This window comes from Bufo gargarizans, chromosome 8 (genome assembly GCF_014858855.1).
Source record: "Bufo gargarizans isolate SCDJY-AF-19 chromosome 8, ASM1485885v1, whole genome shotgun sequence".
NCBI classification, from domain to species: Eukaryota; Metazoa; Chordata; class Amphibia; order Anura; family Bufonidae; genus Bufo; species Bufo gargarizans.
The window spans coordinates 17,814,211-17,832,425 of NC_058087.1; the positions used below are offsets into that span (position 1 = coordinate 17,814,211).

General features: G+C 44.7%; 1 protein-coding gene across 1 annotated transcript in view; it reads left to right on the forward strand.

Moving 5' to 3' along the window:
• LOC122944747 (prolyl endopeptidase FAP-like) overlaps positions 1–18,215 on the forward strand; it is a 160,225-nt gene that overhangs the window by 67,032 nt on the left and 74,978 nt on the right. Inside the window, exons 19-20 of the mRNA XM_044303335.1 lie at positions 680–749; positions 8,998–9,192. Coding sequence (XP_044159270.1) covers positions 680–749; positions 8,998–9,192 — 265 coding nt within the window. The remainder of the gene's footprint in view (positions 1–679; positions 750–8,997; positions 9,193–18,215) is intronic.

Sequence of the window (18,215 nt, forward strand, 5' to 3'; positions counted from 1 at the left end):
CTAAGAACGTAAACCTCCACTATAGGCACATACTCTTTCTGCAGTGACCGCTAGGTGGTGCTATAGACCGAACCAGTTATTAAACTATTTTAGGGTACGATTATTACCTAAAATATATATGGCTGATCATACATGGAAATCAAAGTATATCTGAAACTACTGTATGCATGATCCCCCTTCATTCTACCAGGAGGATCCAGTGTCCAGACACCCAGCCGAAAGCTAGGTTTACACATTAGACTAATGTCAGTCAAACCTGAAGATTTTGAGGTCGGCTGTCCATCTAATGTACAGTATATAAGAGTTTCTTAAGTTTACCAAGATGCAAATCTTGGGAGAAGCAAGGATTTTTGTTGGCTTTCAACATGCCTAATCCTTTTTATTGGCAGGGAATATAAGCCGCTGCCCATTTAGAACATAAAATGCATATGGCAGAATGAGGAGCATCTTACTCAAGTCATAGAGTCAAGGCCTTACAGTGACTCTATTCTAGATAGTTAGTATTTAATGTTTTGTGATTGCTGAGGCTTTCTAATGTAAATGAAGAGAGAAAGAATAGGCATGCATGTTAAGTACATTGTATGCTAAATTCCATACACACATTCAAGATCTAGAACTTTATCTGACATTTGTCTGTTACAATTATTTTATTTTACATTTTTGTTTTTTGTTTTCCCAGCGTTCTGGTACAAGATGACTTTACCTCCTCGCTTTGATAAATCAAGGAAGTATCCCTTTCTTCTCTATGTGTAAGTAATTAATCAATCATTAGTTTTAGACGTTAAATACTTACTGTACCTCTGGTCAAGGGAAAACAAGTTCTTATTACCTGTTGACCTGTCGTAACACCAAGAATCCAGGATTTATTTTCTTCATTGCACTGGAAAAATGAAAAGGCAGTTTTATTGATGTTCATTAGAGATGAGCGAATTTCTCCAAAATTAGATTAGGCCGGTTTGCCGAATTTTTCTCTAAAAAAAGAATCGGTTTTATCTGAATTTTTTTTGTGGTGAATCGCGTTAAAAACTGCTATTTCCTGGCTGCAGAGAGCCTGTATAGTGGTGCAGAACACTGTGCCTTGCAGTAACAACCATAGGGAGTCTGCTGTGGTAGTGAAATAATACTGTGAGTCCGTATGACATGTAGATGACAGGCGTCGCTCTTAGAATCACTGCACACTTCACTTATTTAGGCAGTTACGGGGCCAAAACTGACCAAATATCTCAAGTGTGAACTCAGCTTTACAGGTCAATGTTAGCGTCAAGAAGAAGCCCACTCCTTTTACACAGTTATTAGTTGATTCCACATGCCTACAGAACCTGTTCTATTAAACGCTTATACAAGTAGAGCCCCCCCGACAGAGTGGAGAGGGGGTCAGCAGTAAGTCTGTGTTGACATCACTGATTATTTTGCCGTTCCTCTGATCTATCAGAACAATGACCCCTCAAAAAATGGATCCTGTCTGTGGAGCTTCCGCCTTCACTTGGTCAGCATTTGGTCAGCAATCCATCAGTATTACTAAAGCCAAAATAAACAGGAGTGGATCCAAAACAGAGATGACATGTGAACGGAATATTTGCATGTTTTCTGTGTTTTGTACCCACTCCTGCTTTTGGCTACCAAATCATAAGCCAATTGTGATGCAAAATAGGGACCATGTCATGCAGGCCTTACAGCTGTTACATAGACAGGATCCGTTGTGCGTCTCATTTTTCCTTCCTTCTGACAGATCAAAAGAAGGGTCAAATAAATGATGATGTTAGCCAGGCCGAAAGGCAAAATAGTGGCCCAGTCATGAAGTGAGGAGGGTGGGAACAGCATGAGAAGTCCACAGAACAAGGAGCAATTGGCATCAGAGGTGTGGCATCAGGCAGGTGACAATATCAGAATAGTAGCTTAGGCAGGTAGCCAGAAGAAATCGGTCTCTTTTGTCAAAGTGTTGGTGTGGCACCATGGATGATTTAGTCTGATGCATCAGGCATTGGTGGGTGGAAATCCTGGCTGATCCACGCCTGATTCATCTTGACAAAGGTCAGTCTCTCCACATTTTGGGTGGACAGACGAGTTCTTCTTGTGGTCACTATGGTCCCCGCCGCACTAAACACCCGCTCTGATGCCACACTACTGGCCGGGCAAGACAGCTTTTCCAGGGATAACCATGCCAGTTGCAGCCACAAATCCAGTTTGGCTACCCAGATCTTTAATGTGGGGTGGCAGGGTGCTGTCCAAGTATACCACCACCTGCTAGTTCAGGTCCTACTCCAGGTCTAGCTGCTGCTGCTGCTGGTAAGTAGTTTCTTCACTAGGCGGGTGAAGAAAGGTGCTCACCAGCGACTCTAGATTCAAGTTGCTGCTGATGGAGCTGGAACTGCTCCTACCCCCCACCCTGCCATAGCAGAGGAACGTGAGCGCAAAGGCCCCCCTCGGTCAGACCTGTGAGAGGATGGACAATGGTGCAGATGGGCAGTGGCCATTTGACTATATAGGATGCCTCTATAGTAGTTCAGTTTGTCCTTCCTCTCAGCGGGTGTAAAAAAGGCCCCCATTTTGGACCAGTAGGGAGGGTCCAACAAGGTGGAGAGCCAGAAGTCATCCCTCTGCGGAATGGTGACAATTCGGCTGTCAATATGCAAGCGAGCATGCATCAGGCCATTTGTGCAAGTGACTCAGAGGGACTCCCTGCCTTCATCTCCACTGCATACTGCCACGGTGTGTCTGGGTCCTCTGCCTCGTCTTCCTCTTCACCCTGTAGCTCCTCTGGCTGCTCCTGCTCTTCTACTCCTGTCACCTGTGTGTAAAAACCACCCATTTCACTACACATTGCTTGTGCTCCAATGCCCTTCTCCTCCTCCAGTTCAGCCCCCACAGGGCTCATGTGACCATGAGATCTAGGCACCGCGTCTCCAGTCCCCTGACCAGACAGATTTGCCAGCATCTGTTCCAGGACATAAGGCAGTGGAATGATGTTGTTCATCCCATAGTTTTGGCGACTGACAAAAAATGTGGCCTCCTCAAAGGACGTGAGCAAACAGCAGGTGTCACGGGTATGAGCTGCCACTGGCTGACATCGAAGTTACACAGGGGAGTACTCCTATCCGCTTGGATCATCAATATATCGTTTATGGCCTTTCTCTGTTTGTATAGTCAGTCCAACATAAGGAGGGTGGAATTCCAACTAGATAAAAATGCCGCATATCAGCCTATTTTGGGGGATGCCGTTCTGCCGCTGCAGCTCAAGGAGGGTGTGCTTTGCGGTGTACGAGTGGCTGAAGTGCATGCAAAGTTTCCTGGCCATTTTTAGGATGTCTTGCAGATGGGTGGGAGACTTCAGGAACCGCTTGACAACCAGATTGAACACGTGTGCCATGCAGGGCGCATGGCTTAGCCCTCCTTGATGCAGTGCCAACACCATGTTCTTCCCGTTGTTGGTCACCATGGTTCCGATTTTGAGTTGTCGCGGAGAAAGCCGGGATTTGATTTCTTGATGAAGGACACGGAGCAGTTCTTCCCCTGTGTGACTCAATTCGCCCAGGCAAATGAGGTGCAGAACAGCGTGACACTGCCGTGCCCTGCACATGTGGTATGCTGGAGGGGCACTGTGAATTGTCCCTGTAGTGGAGGCTGAGAACACTGTGGAGGATGATGAGGCAGAGGCGGATATTGTTCAGGACCAACGACATAAAAACGTGGAGGCAGAAGCGGCGTCACCTGGACAACTTGCTGGTGTGGCTGTGCAGGAACCACAATCACCCAGTGGGCCGTAAAGGACATGTATTGTCCCTGACCATAGTTACAGCTCCACACGTCGGCACTGCCATGCACTTTGGCAGACACCGACAGGCTCAAGGACTGGCCCACCTTCTGTTCAACATACGTGTGCAGGGCTGGTACTGGCTTTTTGGCAAATAATGATGGCTTGGGACTCTCCACCTCGGCTCGGCACAAGCCATCAGTTCTCTGAAAGGTGCAGAGATCAACCATTTGAAAAGGGAGCGACTGCAGCACCAGCAACTTGGCCAGCAACATTTAGCTTCTGCGCTGTTGGATGAGTGCGCGCATACTGTTGTGTAAATTGCTTCGATGATCGATTGCTGATGGAATGACTGATGAGGAGGAGGACAGGAGCATCAGGACCAGCAGATGATGGGAAGGACAGACAGCTCCCTTCAGCTGAGGTGCTGGAGCCTTGACTGCCTGAAATCAGGTGCGTTCCACTGGGTGATGAAGCAGTTGCTGCGGAAGGCTGGACCACCACATCGGAGCCATGGTTCTCCCAGGCCACTTTATGGTGATGCTGCATATGTTGACGCAAGGCCGTGGTGTCAACATTGGCACCCTGGCCACGCTTCACCTTCTGCCCACAGATTATACTAATGGCCATGTTCACCAAATCCAGCGGCCTAACAAAAAACTGCCACACCACAGAGTAGGTGATTTTACCCCCAACACTCTGCACTGACTGACTGCTACCACCGCTGCTTCCGTGAACCCCTGCACCACTACTTTTCAGGCAGGTAGGCTCCTGCGAAGCGGGTGGTCTACCCTGGGCACGTTTGGCTGTCGACTTCCCACTGATGCCACCCTGCTGACTCCCGGCCATGCTAGCGACTTGCTGGCTCCGCTGCTACATCACGGGTAAGCTGCCACCCTCTTCTCACGATGATGATGAAGCCCCTAATTCACCCGGCTCCCAAGTGCGATCAGCTACATCATCATCAGTGAGTACTGTCTGCACATCACTGATGTCCTACTCAACGGTCTCTGGGTCAGGAGCCTGTCTGCTCGCAACACCACCCCCCACGCCACTCTCCTCATCACTACTTGTCCACCTACCAGATGAAGCGGTAAATGTCTCCTCCACATCTTGGCTGGCCAGGAGCTGCTGACTTTCCTCTAGTAGCTCGTCCTCGCTGTATAGTGGAGCTGAGCCCACAGAATATAATACTTAATTGGTTAATTTAGCAGCTCACCCCTATTCCTAACATAGTAACATAGTATATAAGGCCGAAAAAAGACATTTGTCCATCCAGTTCAGCCTGTTATCCTGCAAGTTGATCCAGAGGAAGGCAAAAAAAAAACTGTGAGGTAGAAGCCAATTTTCCCCACTTAAGGGGAAAAAAATTCGGATCGAATTCCACTTTGTCAACTCCGCTCATCTCTACTGTTCATAGCAAGGATGCAATTCCTTTGAGACAGGATTTATGCATAAGAATGTACGTATGTATGATGGAGGCACACTATGTGTTAGCTACAGGGTCCTTTGAATAAAGGGTGTAAGAGGGTAAGAAACTTATGGGTGTGTCTTCTAACCTCCACCCATTACCCCACTTAAGCTTAGATTTAAAGGGCATCTGTCAGCAGATTTGTACCTATGACACTGGCTGACCTGTTCCATGTGCAATTGGTGCTGAAGGCATCTCTGTTGGCCCCATGTTCATATGTGTCGGCATTGCTGAGAAAAATTATGTTTTAATATATGCAAATGAGTCTCTAGGAGCAAAGGGCGTGTTGCCTTACTAAGGCCCCTTTCACACGAGCGTGGCGTGTGAGGGCCCGATAAGATGCAGATGCGTTGCGGTAAAATGCGCAATTTTTCCACGCGAGTGCAAAGCGTTTTAATGCGTTTTAAACCCGCGTGAGAAAAATCGCCATGTTTGGTACCCAGACCCAAACCCGGACTTTATCACTGAAGTTCAGGTTTGGGTTAGGTGTTGTGTAGATTTTATTATTTTCCCTTATAACATGGTTATAAGGGAAAATAATAGCATTCTTAATACAAAATGCAAAGTAAAAAAAAAAAAAAAAAAGTTAACTTACCTGCTCCATAGCTGCCGGTCTCTGTTTTATCTTCAGGACCTGGCAAAAGACCTGTGGTGACGTCACTATGGTCCAATCACATGGTTCATCACCATGGTGAGGGACCATGTGATTGGATCATGTGATGTGACGTCACCACAGGTCCTTAGCCGGCAGCTCAACATTCCAGAAGAAGACAGAGATCCGCAACTACGCGATCAAGTGGACTCGGTGAGTTAATTTTTTTTATTTTTAACCCCTTCATCACTATTTTACTTTGCATTCTGTATTCAGAATGCTATTATTTTCCCTTATAACCATGTTATAAGGGAAAATAATATAGATCGGGTCCCCAGCCCGATCGTCACCTAGCAACCATGCGTGAAAATCGCACCACATCCGCACTTGCTTGCGGATGCTTGCGATTTTCACGCTGCCCCATTCACTTCTATGGGGCCTGTGTCGCGTGAAAAACGCAGAATATAGAGCATGCTGCGATTTTCACGCAACGCACAAGTGATGCGTGAAAATCACAGCTCATGTGCACAGCCCCATAGAAATGAATGGGTCCGAATTCAGTGCGCGTGGAATACTCGCCCGTGTGAAAGGGGCCTAACTAGAAGCTGCACTTTCTCTGCAACTGCCGCACCCTCTGCACTTTGATTGACAAGGCCAGGTGTGATTATGTTTTCACTGTATGGCTGTTTCAATCAAAGTGCAGAGAGTGCGGTAGTTACAGAGAAAGTGGAGCCTCTAGGTGTAATGGTAACGCCCCTGTTGCTCCTAGACGATCATTTGCATATATTAAAACATAATTTTTCACAGCAATGCAGGCACATATAAACATGGGACCAACACAGATGTCTTCAGCTGCCAAGCGCACATGTAACAGGTCAGCCAGTGTCATAGGTACAAACCTGCTGACAGATGCCCTTTAACTCTCAACTCACAGTCCTCACTACACAGACAGCAGGCAGTTGCAGGGCATGGTCTCACTCTCTAGTTACTAATCCCTCCAGAGGGATTATTACTGCTAAAAAGCTAGCAAGAACATCTGAAAACGAACCAAACACAGATCAGCTACTATTTTCTCAGGGAAGATCTTCTTTTAATGTTCTGGGAAAAAAGTTTGAACTTCTCAGTGATGTAATCATGCTATATAAAGTTTGTTATAAAAATGATAACTTCATTTTGACATTAAATTCATGTTTTTCAAGTGGATCAAAAACCTAGCAGCCACTAGGAATAGTAATCTGAATACAGAAACTGGAGAAGGCAATATAATCTATGCTAAGATATAAGGGGATCTCAAACCTCCCACCATCTCCCTCAACCAGAATTTTGGAATCAAGCACACTGATAAAAGTATCAGCTATACATCTCATATTGTTGATATTACAGGTTAAAGCAGACGCGTTACTTCTCCTGACATGTGTTCTGCTACATAATTTTATTCCCCGTACATAACGATTCTAAATACCGTAGTTTTTTCATATAACTCTATGTTGTGTTGCTCCTACTAGATGTTTATTAATGAATCTGCAACTGGGTGTTACTATTGGGGGGTCGTCCCTGCACAATGTTCAGTCAGTGCAGCCAATGTGAGACTGTGCACCCCCAATGGTAACACCCAGCTGCAGATTCATTAATACATTTCTGTTAGCAATAACAGAGGAACGGAACCACACACAGTTATATGAAAACATGCCCCAGGGTTATTATTGCATGGGAATGGTGACAGGTAATCTTTAAATGTGAAACTGAACCTATAGAAGGCTTTGTAGATACAAAACTTTAAGACCAGTTTGGCAGAAGTCTATGATAAATGCTTGAAGGGTTATCCTCAGGATAGGTCATCAGTAGAGATGAGCGAATTTTAGAAAATTTGATTCGGCTACATCGCCAAATTTTACTAAAAAGTTTGCTTAGTGACGAATTACTTCGTCACAAAGCGCATTTTTTTGTGCAATGACAGGGAGCGGCGATAGCGCCGCCCCCCCAACATTGTACCCTTAAGATGCCGTATTAATTCATGATCGCGGCATCTGAGTGTAAAAACAGTGTAAAATTTACATTAAAAAAATGAAATCAAACTTAGCACCTCCATTTGCTCGCGACGGGCAAAAGATCTGCCGCGTCACGCCGGCCAGTCACGCACGGGATTTTGGCCGATATATTCAATCAAGATGGCGGATGGCCTGTCGCGAGCAAATGGAGGAGGTAAATTAGGTAGATTTTTTTTGTTTTTTACACTATTTCAGGTTAAATCGATTCGCTACCACGAAGCACGAATCAAATTTATTCGCTCATCTCTAGTCATCAGTATCAGATTGGTGGGGGTCTGACACCTAGCCCCTCCACTGATCAGCTATTTTGGGCAGAAACAGGGGTGGACTGGGAACTTAAAGTGGGCCTGGAAAAAATACGTTTTGTAGTCGGGTCCAAATTAATGGAAAGCAGGGCCAGCAATTCCATATTGCAGCATATTATACCACCCTGACAGGGCCAAATACCACTGTCCATCACAAAATATTGCTAGTAGCGCAAAATACATCCCCAAAAACTTCCACCGGCGGGCCGTGAGAAGGGCTCAGGTGGACCTCTGGGCATCGGCCCACCGGGAAATTTCCCTGTAAGGTCTATGGCCAATCCGCCCCTGGACAGAAATCATAGAGTGCATGGAGCTGGAAGCAGAAGCTCTCTACACTGTGTAATGGATGTGTCAGGGTACTGCAGGTGAGCTACCATTCGAGTGAAACTACACGTCTGCTTCCACTCCATACACTGTATAGATTCCAGTGCTATCTGATGTTGAGAGTATCAGACCCCCTCCAATTTGATATTGATGACATATTCTGAGGACAGGTCATCAAATCCCTTTTAAGGTCCAAAACAGGAGATATGGCATAAAGGCTCTATTGAGTTAAGCTGAAAAGGTGCAGAAGCATGGGTGAATAAAGGAGTCCGTTTTTCACTACAATTGGAGCGCTGCCTCTTATTTCAACAATTTTACAGCTGGATCAAAGTCCGTGATCTTCAGAGGGACTGCACCTATTTTTTACTTTGTGTGCTGCTTTTTGTTTTTCTTTATTTGGCATAAAATACTTAATTTTGATTTAGCAACAATAATATGCTGCTGAGTTTACAGACCTATCGGCAATCATGCTTCTGCTGACAGCTTCTAATGTCTGTCTCTTTCAGGTACGGCGGACCTTCCAGTCAGGAGGTGTATCACACATTTTCCATTAGCTGGCGAACGTACTTAGCAAGTTCTGAGGACATTATCGTGGCATCAGTGGATGGCAGAGGAACGGCTTACCAAGGGGACAAGTTTATGCACGCTGTATATAAAAAGCTCGGAACACTGGAGATAGAAGATCAGATATCTGCAGTAAAGTGAGTGTATCTGTCATGGTTAAATCCTTTTTGTCTCACTGCCAGTACAGATTCATCCAACAGAAATTAGGCTTTAATGGGTTTTCCATCATGTAACACCGTTGCGGGTGATTTTTGGAAGTTCATCCTTCAGTCCTCCAATAATGGGCAGAAAGAAACGGCCCGTCCTAATACGGCCAGTCATAAGAAGTACACTGAAGTAAGATGTGCAAAATGTTTTAGGAGGTACATCTTCTGGTACTCCATGTGCCCAAAAATATCAAATTTCTGGTGTCAATTATAGTAAATCTGTCAGGCTCCGACTGGCCCGACACCTCCAACTAAGCTCCATTATTTATTTATTTTCGTAAAAATTTAGAGAACAGCATAAAAAAAACTAAAGGTGCAATTTTAAGCTGATCCTCCATGCTAAGTTATGCCCAAATCATAATAGATCCAGGCTTAAATCATCATTCAGGAAGTAAAATGGAAAACGAGACATCAGACAGCCGGTCTGATGGATTTATCACAGAAAGGCCTTCTGTGGCTGCTATGTACTGTGAACAGAAGCTGCAGAAGCAACAGAAAGTGAAAAATATTTAATCAAGAAAATATATAATTTTTTTTAGCTCACAGTGCATAAAATCAATGATAATAGACTCTAAAGGTGCCCATAGCCTTTGAGTAAAATTTGAAAATCTATAATTTTAATACTAATCACATCCATGTTATTGTATTTGTTGAACATCATGGTTTCATGCAGTATCATTTTGTAACCCTGGGATGGGAGCAAAACGAATTGCCATCAAGTATAACATTACGAGAAATGAAAATAAAGATAATTGTGAGTACTATACTAGAAAATACCGCCGCCTCATGAGGTAATATCGCCGCCTCAAGATGTTTCTAAGGCTTTACATTGGTGTTATTACCTCCTGGGGGTTTGGTCAGCATTTCAACCCTTTTTTACTGCAGGAATAAATGCGACATGCAGCCATTGATCTGTTTGCACCCTGTGAATTGGATTTATGAGAGATCTCTCACATAGCTATGAAGCTAGTGTGAACATAGCCAACATTTTGCAGTATCTAAGTTTAGTAATGTTTGTCATCTAACTTTTCATCCACAGATTCTTGAATCACAAAGCTGTGTAGTTAAAAAAAGATGTATAGCCTGTACAACAATTAAATTAGGCAGATTTCCTCCTTGATTGATGCAAAGTGGGCTACTCCTATGGATCCGTTCAGCTTCAGCATGCACTGCCCCTGCAGTCTCCCTATGCTCACCCTACAGTGTGTAAAAACTCTCCCTACAATCTCCCTACACTGTCCCTGCACTTTCCCTATCCAATATTCCACAATTAAAGGCTTCTTGACCACTGTCCCTAGCGCTTGTCACGTCTCTCTCTCTATGCTCGGATCACAGTGAAATGGCAGAGACCAGACTGGATTAATCTTTTTATAGGGCTGTGACATCACAGAGGATGGCCATCTGCTGATTGGCTGGCTGCATAGCATTATGGGTCATAACGCCATCTTACTTTCACTTTGTAACACGTGTAGCTGCCATTTTAGTAGAAAAAAACTATTTGTTACCACGTAGGGCGAGGAAATTCGGATTCATTGCAAATTTAATTTTTCCTAAACTTCAGATTAAGTTCCACTTCGGATGCTTTGATTCGCTCAACACTAATAAACAAGGAAGTTTTTATTCAATGACAGCAAGCATGGATTTTTAAGAGAGCAGAAACACAGAGGAGCACATATATTAACCCCTTAAGGACCGAGGACGTACCGGTACGCCCTATTTCCCGAGTCCTTAAGGACCGAGGACGTACCGGTACGTCCTGACTTAAAATCTGAATTCCGGCGCCGCGGGGGTTAATCGAAACGGGATTTCGGCTGAAATCATTCAGCCGGCATCCCGTAACAACGCCGGGGGGGGGTCATTGGACCCCCCCGTATCGGCGATCGCAGAAAACCGCAGGTCAATTCAGACCTGCGGTTTTCTGCGTTTCCGGTCCATTCGGGTGTCCTGTGACCCGATGAACCGGAAAAAGACTGCGATCGGTGGCGTAATTTTACACCACCAATCGCAGTCCGAGGATTTGCAGAGGCGGAGCTGGCCCTGGTGCTGAACGCCGCTGTCCAGGGTGCTGATTGGTGCAGGGGAGAGAGGCGCGAGATTCAAACTTCCTGCGCTCCTCTCTCCCCTCCTCTTCCTGTCCAGCACCCTGACCGTGCAGCATCGTCCAGCACCAGCTCCTGTGTCCCCCTAAATCGGCATCCATCACCCTCCTGCACCCATCGCCACCCAGGTAGGTTAGGGTCAGTGAGGGAGAGGCACCTTTAGGCAGGGATAGAAGGGAAAAGTTAGAAAAAAAAAAAAAAAAAAGCACATTTATTCCAAACTTTTTTTTTTAAACTTTCAGACCCCAGACCCCCCCTGCCACTTGCCCCCCCCGCATCCCCCCCACCACCAGCCCCCCCCCCCACCACCAGCCCCCCCCCCCCCACCAACCCCCTCCCCCCACCACCAGACCCTTCCCCCACCACCACTTTTTTTTTTTTTCTGCGTGCGCTGACTGGCCGGCACTTTTTAGCGTCCGTCCACTGTTAGCGCATCGCCCGCCCCACCACCCCACCGACCGCTGATCAGCGTTGAACCGCAGATCAGCAAGTTTGAACTTTTTTTTTTTTTTTTTTTCCTAACACTTTTTTTTGCCTGGACTTTTTAGTACGTGAACACCCGTGCCCCCACACACACGCACATAGAATAAAGGTTTACACGCACGCACATACACACGCACACACACACACCCATGGCCCGCCGGGTGTTCTCGGCCGAGGAGGCATATGCCCAGATTGCCTCCGACTCTGAGAGCCCCAGTGAGGATGAGGATGACCCCACGTTCCTTTTGTCATCCGCATCCTCCTCATCATCATCGGATGACGATGAGCCACCAAGGCAGCGGAGACGCCGCCAGGCGGAGCCAGGGGCCACACATGCTAGGGATCCTGTGGCCCACCCTAGTACGAGCCGCCCTGGGGTTCGTACTGGTTTCCCGGCCCACCAAATAAGTTCACCGGAGCCCCCTGCCGATGAACTTAGCTGGTGTCCCCCAGTGGACTTTGAGCCTGAGATTCCGGATTTCGCTGGCAATCCTGGAATCCAGATTCCCACAGTGGGGTTTACTGAAATAGACTTTTTTAGTTTTTTTTTCAGTAACCCACTGGTGAATTTGATGGTGGAGCAGACGAATCTGTACGCCCAACAGTTCGTCGCTCAAAACCCAGGCTCAGTTTTGGCTAGACCCGGTGGCTGGACGCCGGTCAGTGCAGCCGAAATGAGGACATTTTGGGGCCTCGTGCTGCATATGGGTCTAGTCCAAAAACCCAGTGTCAGGCAATACTGGAGTGGGGACGTCCTGTACCAGACCCCACTGTACAGTATGGTCATGATACGTCACCGGTTTGAGGCCATCCGGAAATGTCTGCATTATTCCGATAATGCAGCATGTCCACCCCGAGGTGATCCTGCCTATGACCGGCTGTACAAGATACGGCCGGTCATCGATCACTTTGGGGCCACATTTCAGCAGGCCTACGTACCTGGAAGGGAGGTCGCGGTTGATGAGTCTCTCGTTGCGTTCAAGGGGAGACTCAGTTTCCGCCAATACATTCCCACAAAGCGGGCGAGGTATGGCGTGAAGCTATACAAAATTTGTGAGAGTACCTCAGGGTACACTTACAAATTTCGTGTGTACGAGGGGCGAGATTCCCGGATTCAACCACCAGAATGTCCCCCCACTCTGGGTGTTACCGGGAAACTCGTGTGGGACCTTATGTACCCACTGCTGGATAAGGGTTACCACTTGTACGTGGACAACTTTTATACCAGCATTCCCTTGTTCAGGTCCCTTGCCGCCAGATCCACGTTCGCTTGTGGGACCGTGCGGAAAAATCAACGCGGCCTCCCTGCCTACCCCCTCCAGGTACCTATCCCCAGGGGTGAGACCCGTGCACTTACCAGTGGAAACCTGTTGCTGGTCAGGTATAAGGACAAGAGGGATGTCCTTATGCTGTCCACAATCCACGGTAACAGCACCACCCCAGTCCCTGTGCGAGGTACCGCGGCAACGGTCCTCAAGCCCGATTGTATCGTCGACTACAATCGGTATATGGGAGGAGTTGATCTCTCTGATCAAGTCCTCACGCCATATAACGCCATGCGCAAAACCCGGGCATGGTACAAAAAAGTTGCGGTCTACATGGTGCAGGTTGCCATGTACAACTCTTTTGTACTATCCCGAAGCGCTGGCAGCACAGGGACATTCCTCCAATTCTATGAGGCAGTCCTCAAAGACCTGATCTTTTCGGACCGGGAAAGAGCAGGCCGGAGTACCTCGGGAACTGGAGGCGCCCGGATCGTCCCTGGCCAACACTTTCCAGGTGTGGTCCCCCATACTGGAAAGAAGGGACGAACCCAAAAAAAGTGCAGAGTGTGTCACAAGAGGGGGATACGGAAGGACACCACAACTCAATGTGACACGTGCCCCGATCATCCGGGCCTCTGCATTATCGATTGCTTCAGGGAGTATCACACTTCCATGGAGTACTAAATTTTTATAATCCCCAACAGTTCACTAGAGAACATAAAACACTATGGCTCTCAGACTTTGGAGACACGAAAACAATTTTTCTTTCCCCAAAAAATATTAGTTTTAGTGCAGGCATCCTCAAACTGCGGCCCTCCAGATGTTGTAAAACTATAACTCCCAGCATGCCCAGACAACCTACAGCCATCATCAGGGCATGGTGGGAATTGTAGTTTTACAACATCTGGAGGGCCGCAGTTTTAGGATGCCTGCTTAGTGTCTCCAAAGTCTGAGAGCCATACATATTGGGCATCGTCGCGTGCGTAAAAGTCGTCGCTATAAAAATAACTTTTTACCAAACGCCTCGGATGAACGGTGTTAAAAATATAAAATAAAAACGGTGCCAAAACACCTATTTTTGGGCAAAATTTAAATTTAAATCCATTTTGCCGGTAATAAAGCAAGGGTTAACAGCCAAACAAAACTAAACATTTATTGCCCCAATTATGTAGTTTGCAGAAACACCCCATATGTGGTCGTAAATGGCTATATAGCCGCACGGCAGGGCATAGAACGAAGGGAACTCCATACGGTTTCTGGAAGGCAGATTTTGATGGACAGTTTTTTTTTTTTACACCATGTCCCATTAGAAGCCCCCCCTGATGTAGCCTAGACTAGAAACTCCAAAAAAGTGACCCCATCTAAGAAACTACACCCCTCAAGGTATTCAAAAATTACTTTACAAACTATGTTAACCCTTTAGGTGTTCCACAAAACTAAATAGCGAATGTAGAAACAATTTTAGAATTAAATTTTTTTGTTACATTGCCTCAAAAAAGAGTAATATAGAGCAACCAAAAATCTAATTTACCCCAAAAATTGTCCCAAAACAACAACCACCTTATCCCGTAGTTTCCTAGATGGGGTCACTTTTATGGAGTTTCTACTCTAGGGGTGCATCAGGGGGCTTGAAAGGGTACATGGTGTAAATAAACCAGTCCAGCAAAATCTGCCTTCCAAAAACCGTATGGCGTTCCCCTTCTTCTATGTCCTGCCGTTTAGCCAAACAGTAGTTTACGACCACATTTGGGGTGTTTTTGCAAACTACAGAATCAGGGCAACCCATTTTGAGTTTTGTTTGGCAGTTAACCCTTGTTTTACTCCTGGAAAAAACTGATTATATTGGAAAATTTTCCAAAAAATAGAAATTTCTAAATTGTTTCTCCATCTGCCATTAACTCTTGTGGAACACCTAAAGGGTTAACAAAGTTTGTAAACCCAGTTTTGAATACCTTGAGGGGTGTACTTTCTTAGATGGAGTCACTTTTTTGAAATTTCTATTCTAGGGGTGCAACAGGGGGCTTCAAATGGGACATGGTATAAACAAAACCAGTCCAGCAAAATCTGCCTTCCAAAACCCATATGGTGTTCCCCTCCTTCTATGTGCTACCGTTCGGCCAAACAGTAGTTTACGACCACATATGGGGTGTTTTTGCAAACTACAGAATCAGGGCAACCCATTTTGAGTGTTGTTTGGCAGTTAACCCTTGTTTTACTCCTGGAAAAAATTGATTATATTGGAAAATTTTCCAAAAAATAGAAATTTCAAAATTGTTTCTCCATCTGCCATTAACTCTTGTGGAACACCTAAAGGGTTAACAAAGTTTGTAAACCCAGTTTTGAATACCTTGAGGGGTGTACTTTCTTAGATGGAGTCACTTTTTTGAAATTTCTATTCTAGGGGTGCAACAGGGGGCTTCAAATGGGACATGGTATAAACAAAACCAGTCCTGCAAAATCTGCCTTCCAAAACCCATATGGTGTTCCCCTCCTTCTATGTGCTACCGTTCGGCCAAACAGTAGTTTACGACCACATATGGGGTGTTTTTGCAAACTACAGAATCAGGGCAACCCATTTTGAGTGTTGTTTGGCAGTTAACCCTTGTTTTACTCCTGGAAAAAATTGATTATATTGGAAAATTTTCCAAAAAATAGAAATTTCAAAATTGTTTCTCCATCTGCCATTAACTCTTGTGGAACACCTAAAGGGTTAACAAAGTTTGTAAACCCAGTTTTGAATACCTTGAGGGGTGTACTTTCTTAGATGGAGTCACTTTTTTGAAATTTCTATTCTAGGGGTGCAACAGGGGGCTTCAAATGGGACATGGTATAAACAAAACCAGTCCAGCAAAATCTGCCTTCCAAAACCCATATGGTGTTCCCCTCCTTCTATGTGCTCCCGTTCGGCCAAATAGTAGTTTACGACCACATATGGGGTGTTTCTGTAAACTACAGAATCAGGGCAACCCATTTTGAGTGTTGTTTGGCAGTTAACCCTTGTTTTACTCCTGGAAAAAATTGATTATATTGGAAAATTTTCCAAAAAATAGAAATTTCAAAATTGTTTCTCCATCTGCCATTAACTCTTGTGGAACACCTAAAGGGTTAACAAAGTTTGTAAACCCAGTTTTGAATACCTTGAGGGGTGTACTTTCTTAGATGGAGTCACTTTTTTGAAATTTCTATTCTAGGGGTGCAACAGGGGGCTTCAAATGGGACATGGTATAAACAAAACCAGTCCTGCAAAATCTGCCTTCCAAAACCCATATGGTGTTCCCCTCCTTCTATGTGCTACCGTTCGGCCAAACAGTAGTTTACAACCACATATGGGGTGTTTCTGCAAACTACAGAATCAGGGCAACCCATTTTGAGTGTTGTTTGGCAGTTAACCCTTGTTTTACTCCTGGAAAAAATTGATTATATTGGAAAATTTTCCAAAAAATAGAAATTTCAAAATTGTTTCTCCATCTGCCATCAACTCTTGTGGAAGACCTAAAGGGTTAATGAAGTTTGAAAAAACAGTTTTGAATACCTTGAGGGGTGTAGTTTCTAGAATGGGGTCATTTTTGGGAGGTTTCTATTATCTAAGCCTCACAATATGACTGCAAACCTGAACTGGTCCATAAAAAGTGGGATTTTGAAGATTTCTCAAAAATTTCAAAATTTGCTTCTAAACTTCTAAGCCTTGTAACATCCCCAAAAAATAAAATATCATTCCCAAAATGCTACAAACATGAAGTAGACATATGGGGAATGTAAAGTCATCACAATTTTTGGGGGTATTACTATGTATTACAGAAGTAGAGAAACTGAAACTTTGAAATTTGCTAATTTTTCAAAATTTTTGGTAAAAAATGTATTTTTTTATGCAAAAAAATTAACTTTTTTGACCCAATTTTAGCAGTGTCATGAAGTACAATATGTGACGAAAAAACAATCTCAGAACGGCCTGGGTAAGTCGAAGCGTTTTAAAGTTATGAGCACTTAAAGTGACACTGGTCAGATTTGCAAAAAATGGCCTGGTCCTTAAGGTGAAAATGAGCCTGGTCCTTAAGGGGTTAAGACCAGCGTTTTAGATGCCGGTCCTAATAAGCCCTATAGCTGTCAGTGTATCGCCAAAGTTATGCAGAGGCGCCGGCCTCTATATAACTAGAAAACAGTAGAAAATGATGAAGGAGATAGCCAGCCAGCCCGTCCCCTGCCCACAGCACGCCCACTTTTTTAAACCTGGCATGAGCGGGGAAGAAGTTACAGATTGCACCATGGAGCGTGACAGAATCTGCACCAGATATTTGCCACAAAAGTGGCGCATATCTGGTCATAAATAACCTCCAGAATTATTTTTTACATTGGTTTTATTTACTAAAAGATGATTTGCTAATTGCATTATGATTTTCGTATAGTAATGTGTTATTTATTATTGCTTACATCGGATACATTTTAGTTTTTCTTAAGCTAATAAAAAACATTTTACTCTTGAAATTTTGTAGTGGTTAATATTTCACAGTTTAGATGGGGAAGTTCAGAAAATAATCTCAGTATTTCAGGCTGCCAATCTTTATTATGCAGCATCCGGACTGAGGTTTCTTGGGTTGTATCAGATAACGGTTGGTAGGGGTGAAGGATTTGAGGAAAGGTGGGGAAGATTATGCAGAATAATACTGGGTTTAGCAAAGTTTCCACTTGGCTTAAGTGGCATGATTTTGTTTCCTGGAAAGAGTGTAAGGAGTAATCTGCTGGTTTGGGAGCTCAATAGCAGAACACAATACAGTGGAATTTGACAGTTTAAATCAAGACAATGGATCGCATATAGGTGGCAGCTGTTAAATATCATTTCCATTGGACACCTTCAGTACTGAGAAACACATTGCACCAAGTTCCCAACTTATGCTCTTCTGCCTATTCACTTTTATGGTATGGTGTATTAGACACAACAATAAAAAGGTGATTGGTGCTGAGCCATCTATTTCTAATTCTACCATTCATTTCAATGGAAAATGACCAAGTACAGGTGAAACTCGAAAAATTAGAATATTGTGCAAAAGTCCATTTATGTCAGTAATGCAAATTAAAAGAAATTACATTAATGCAGCTTGAAATTTAAATT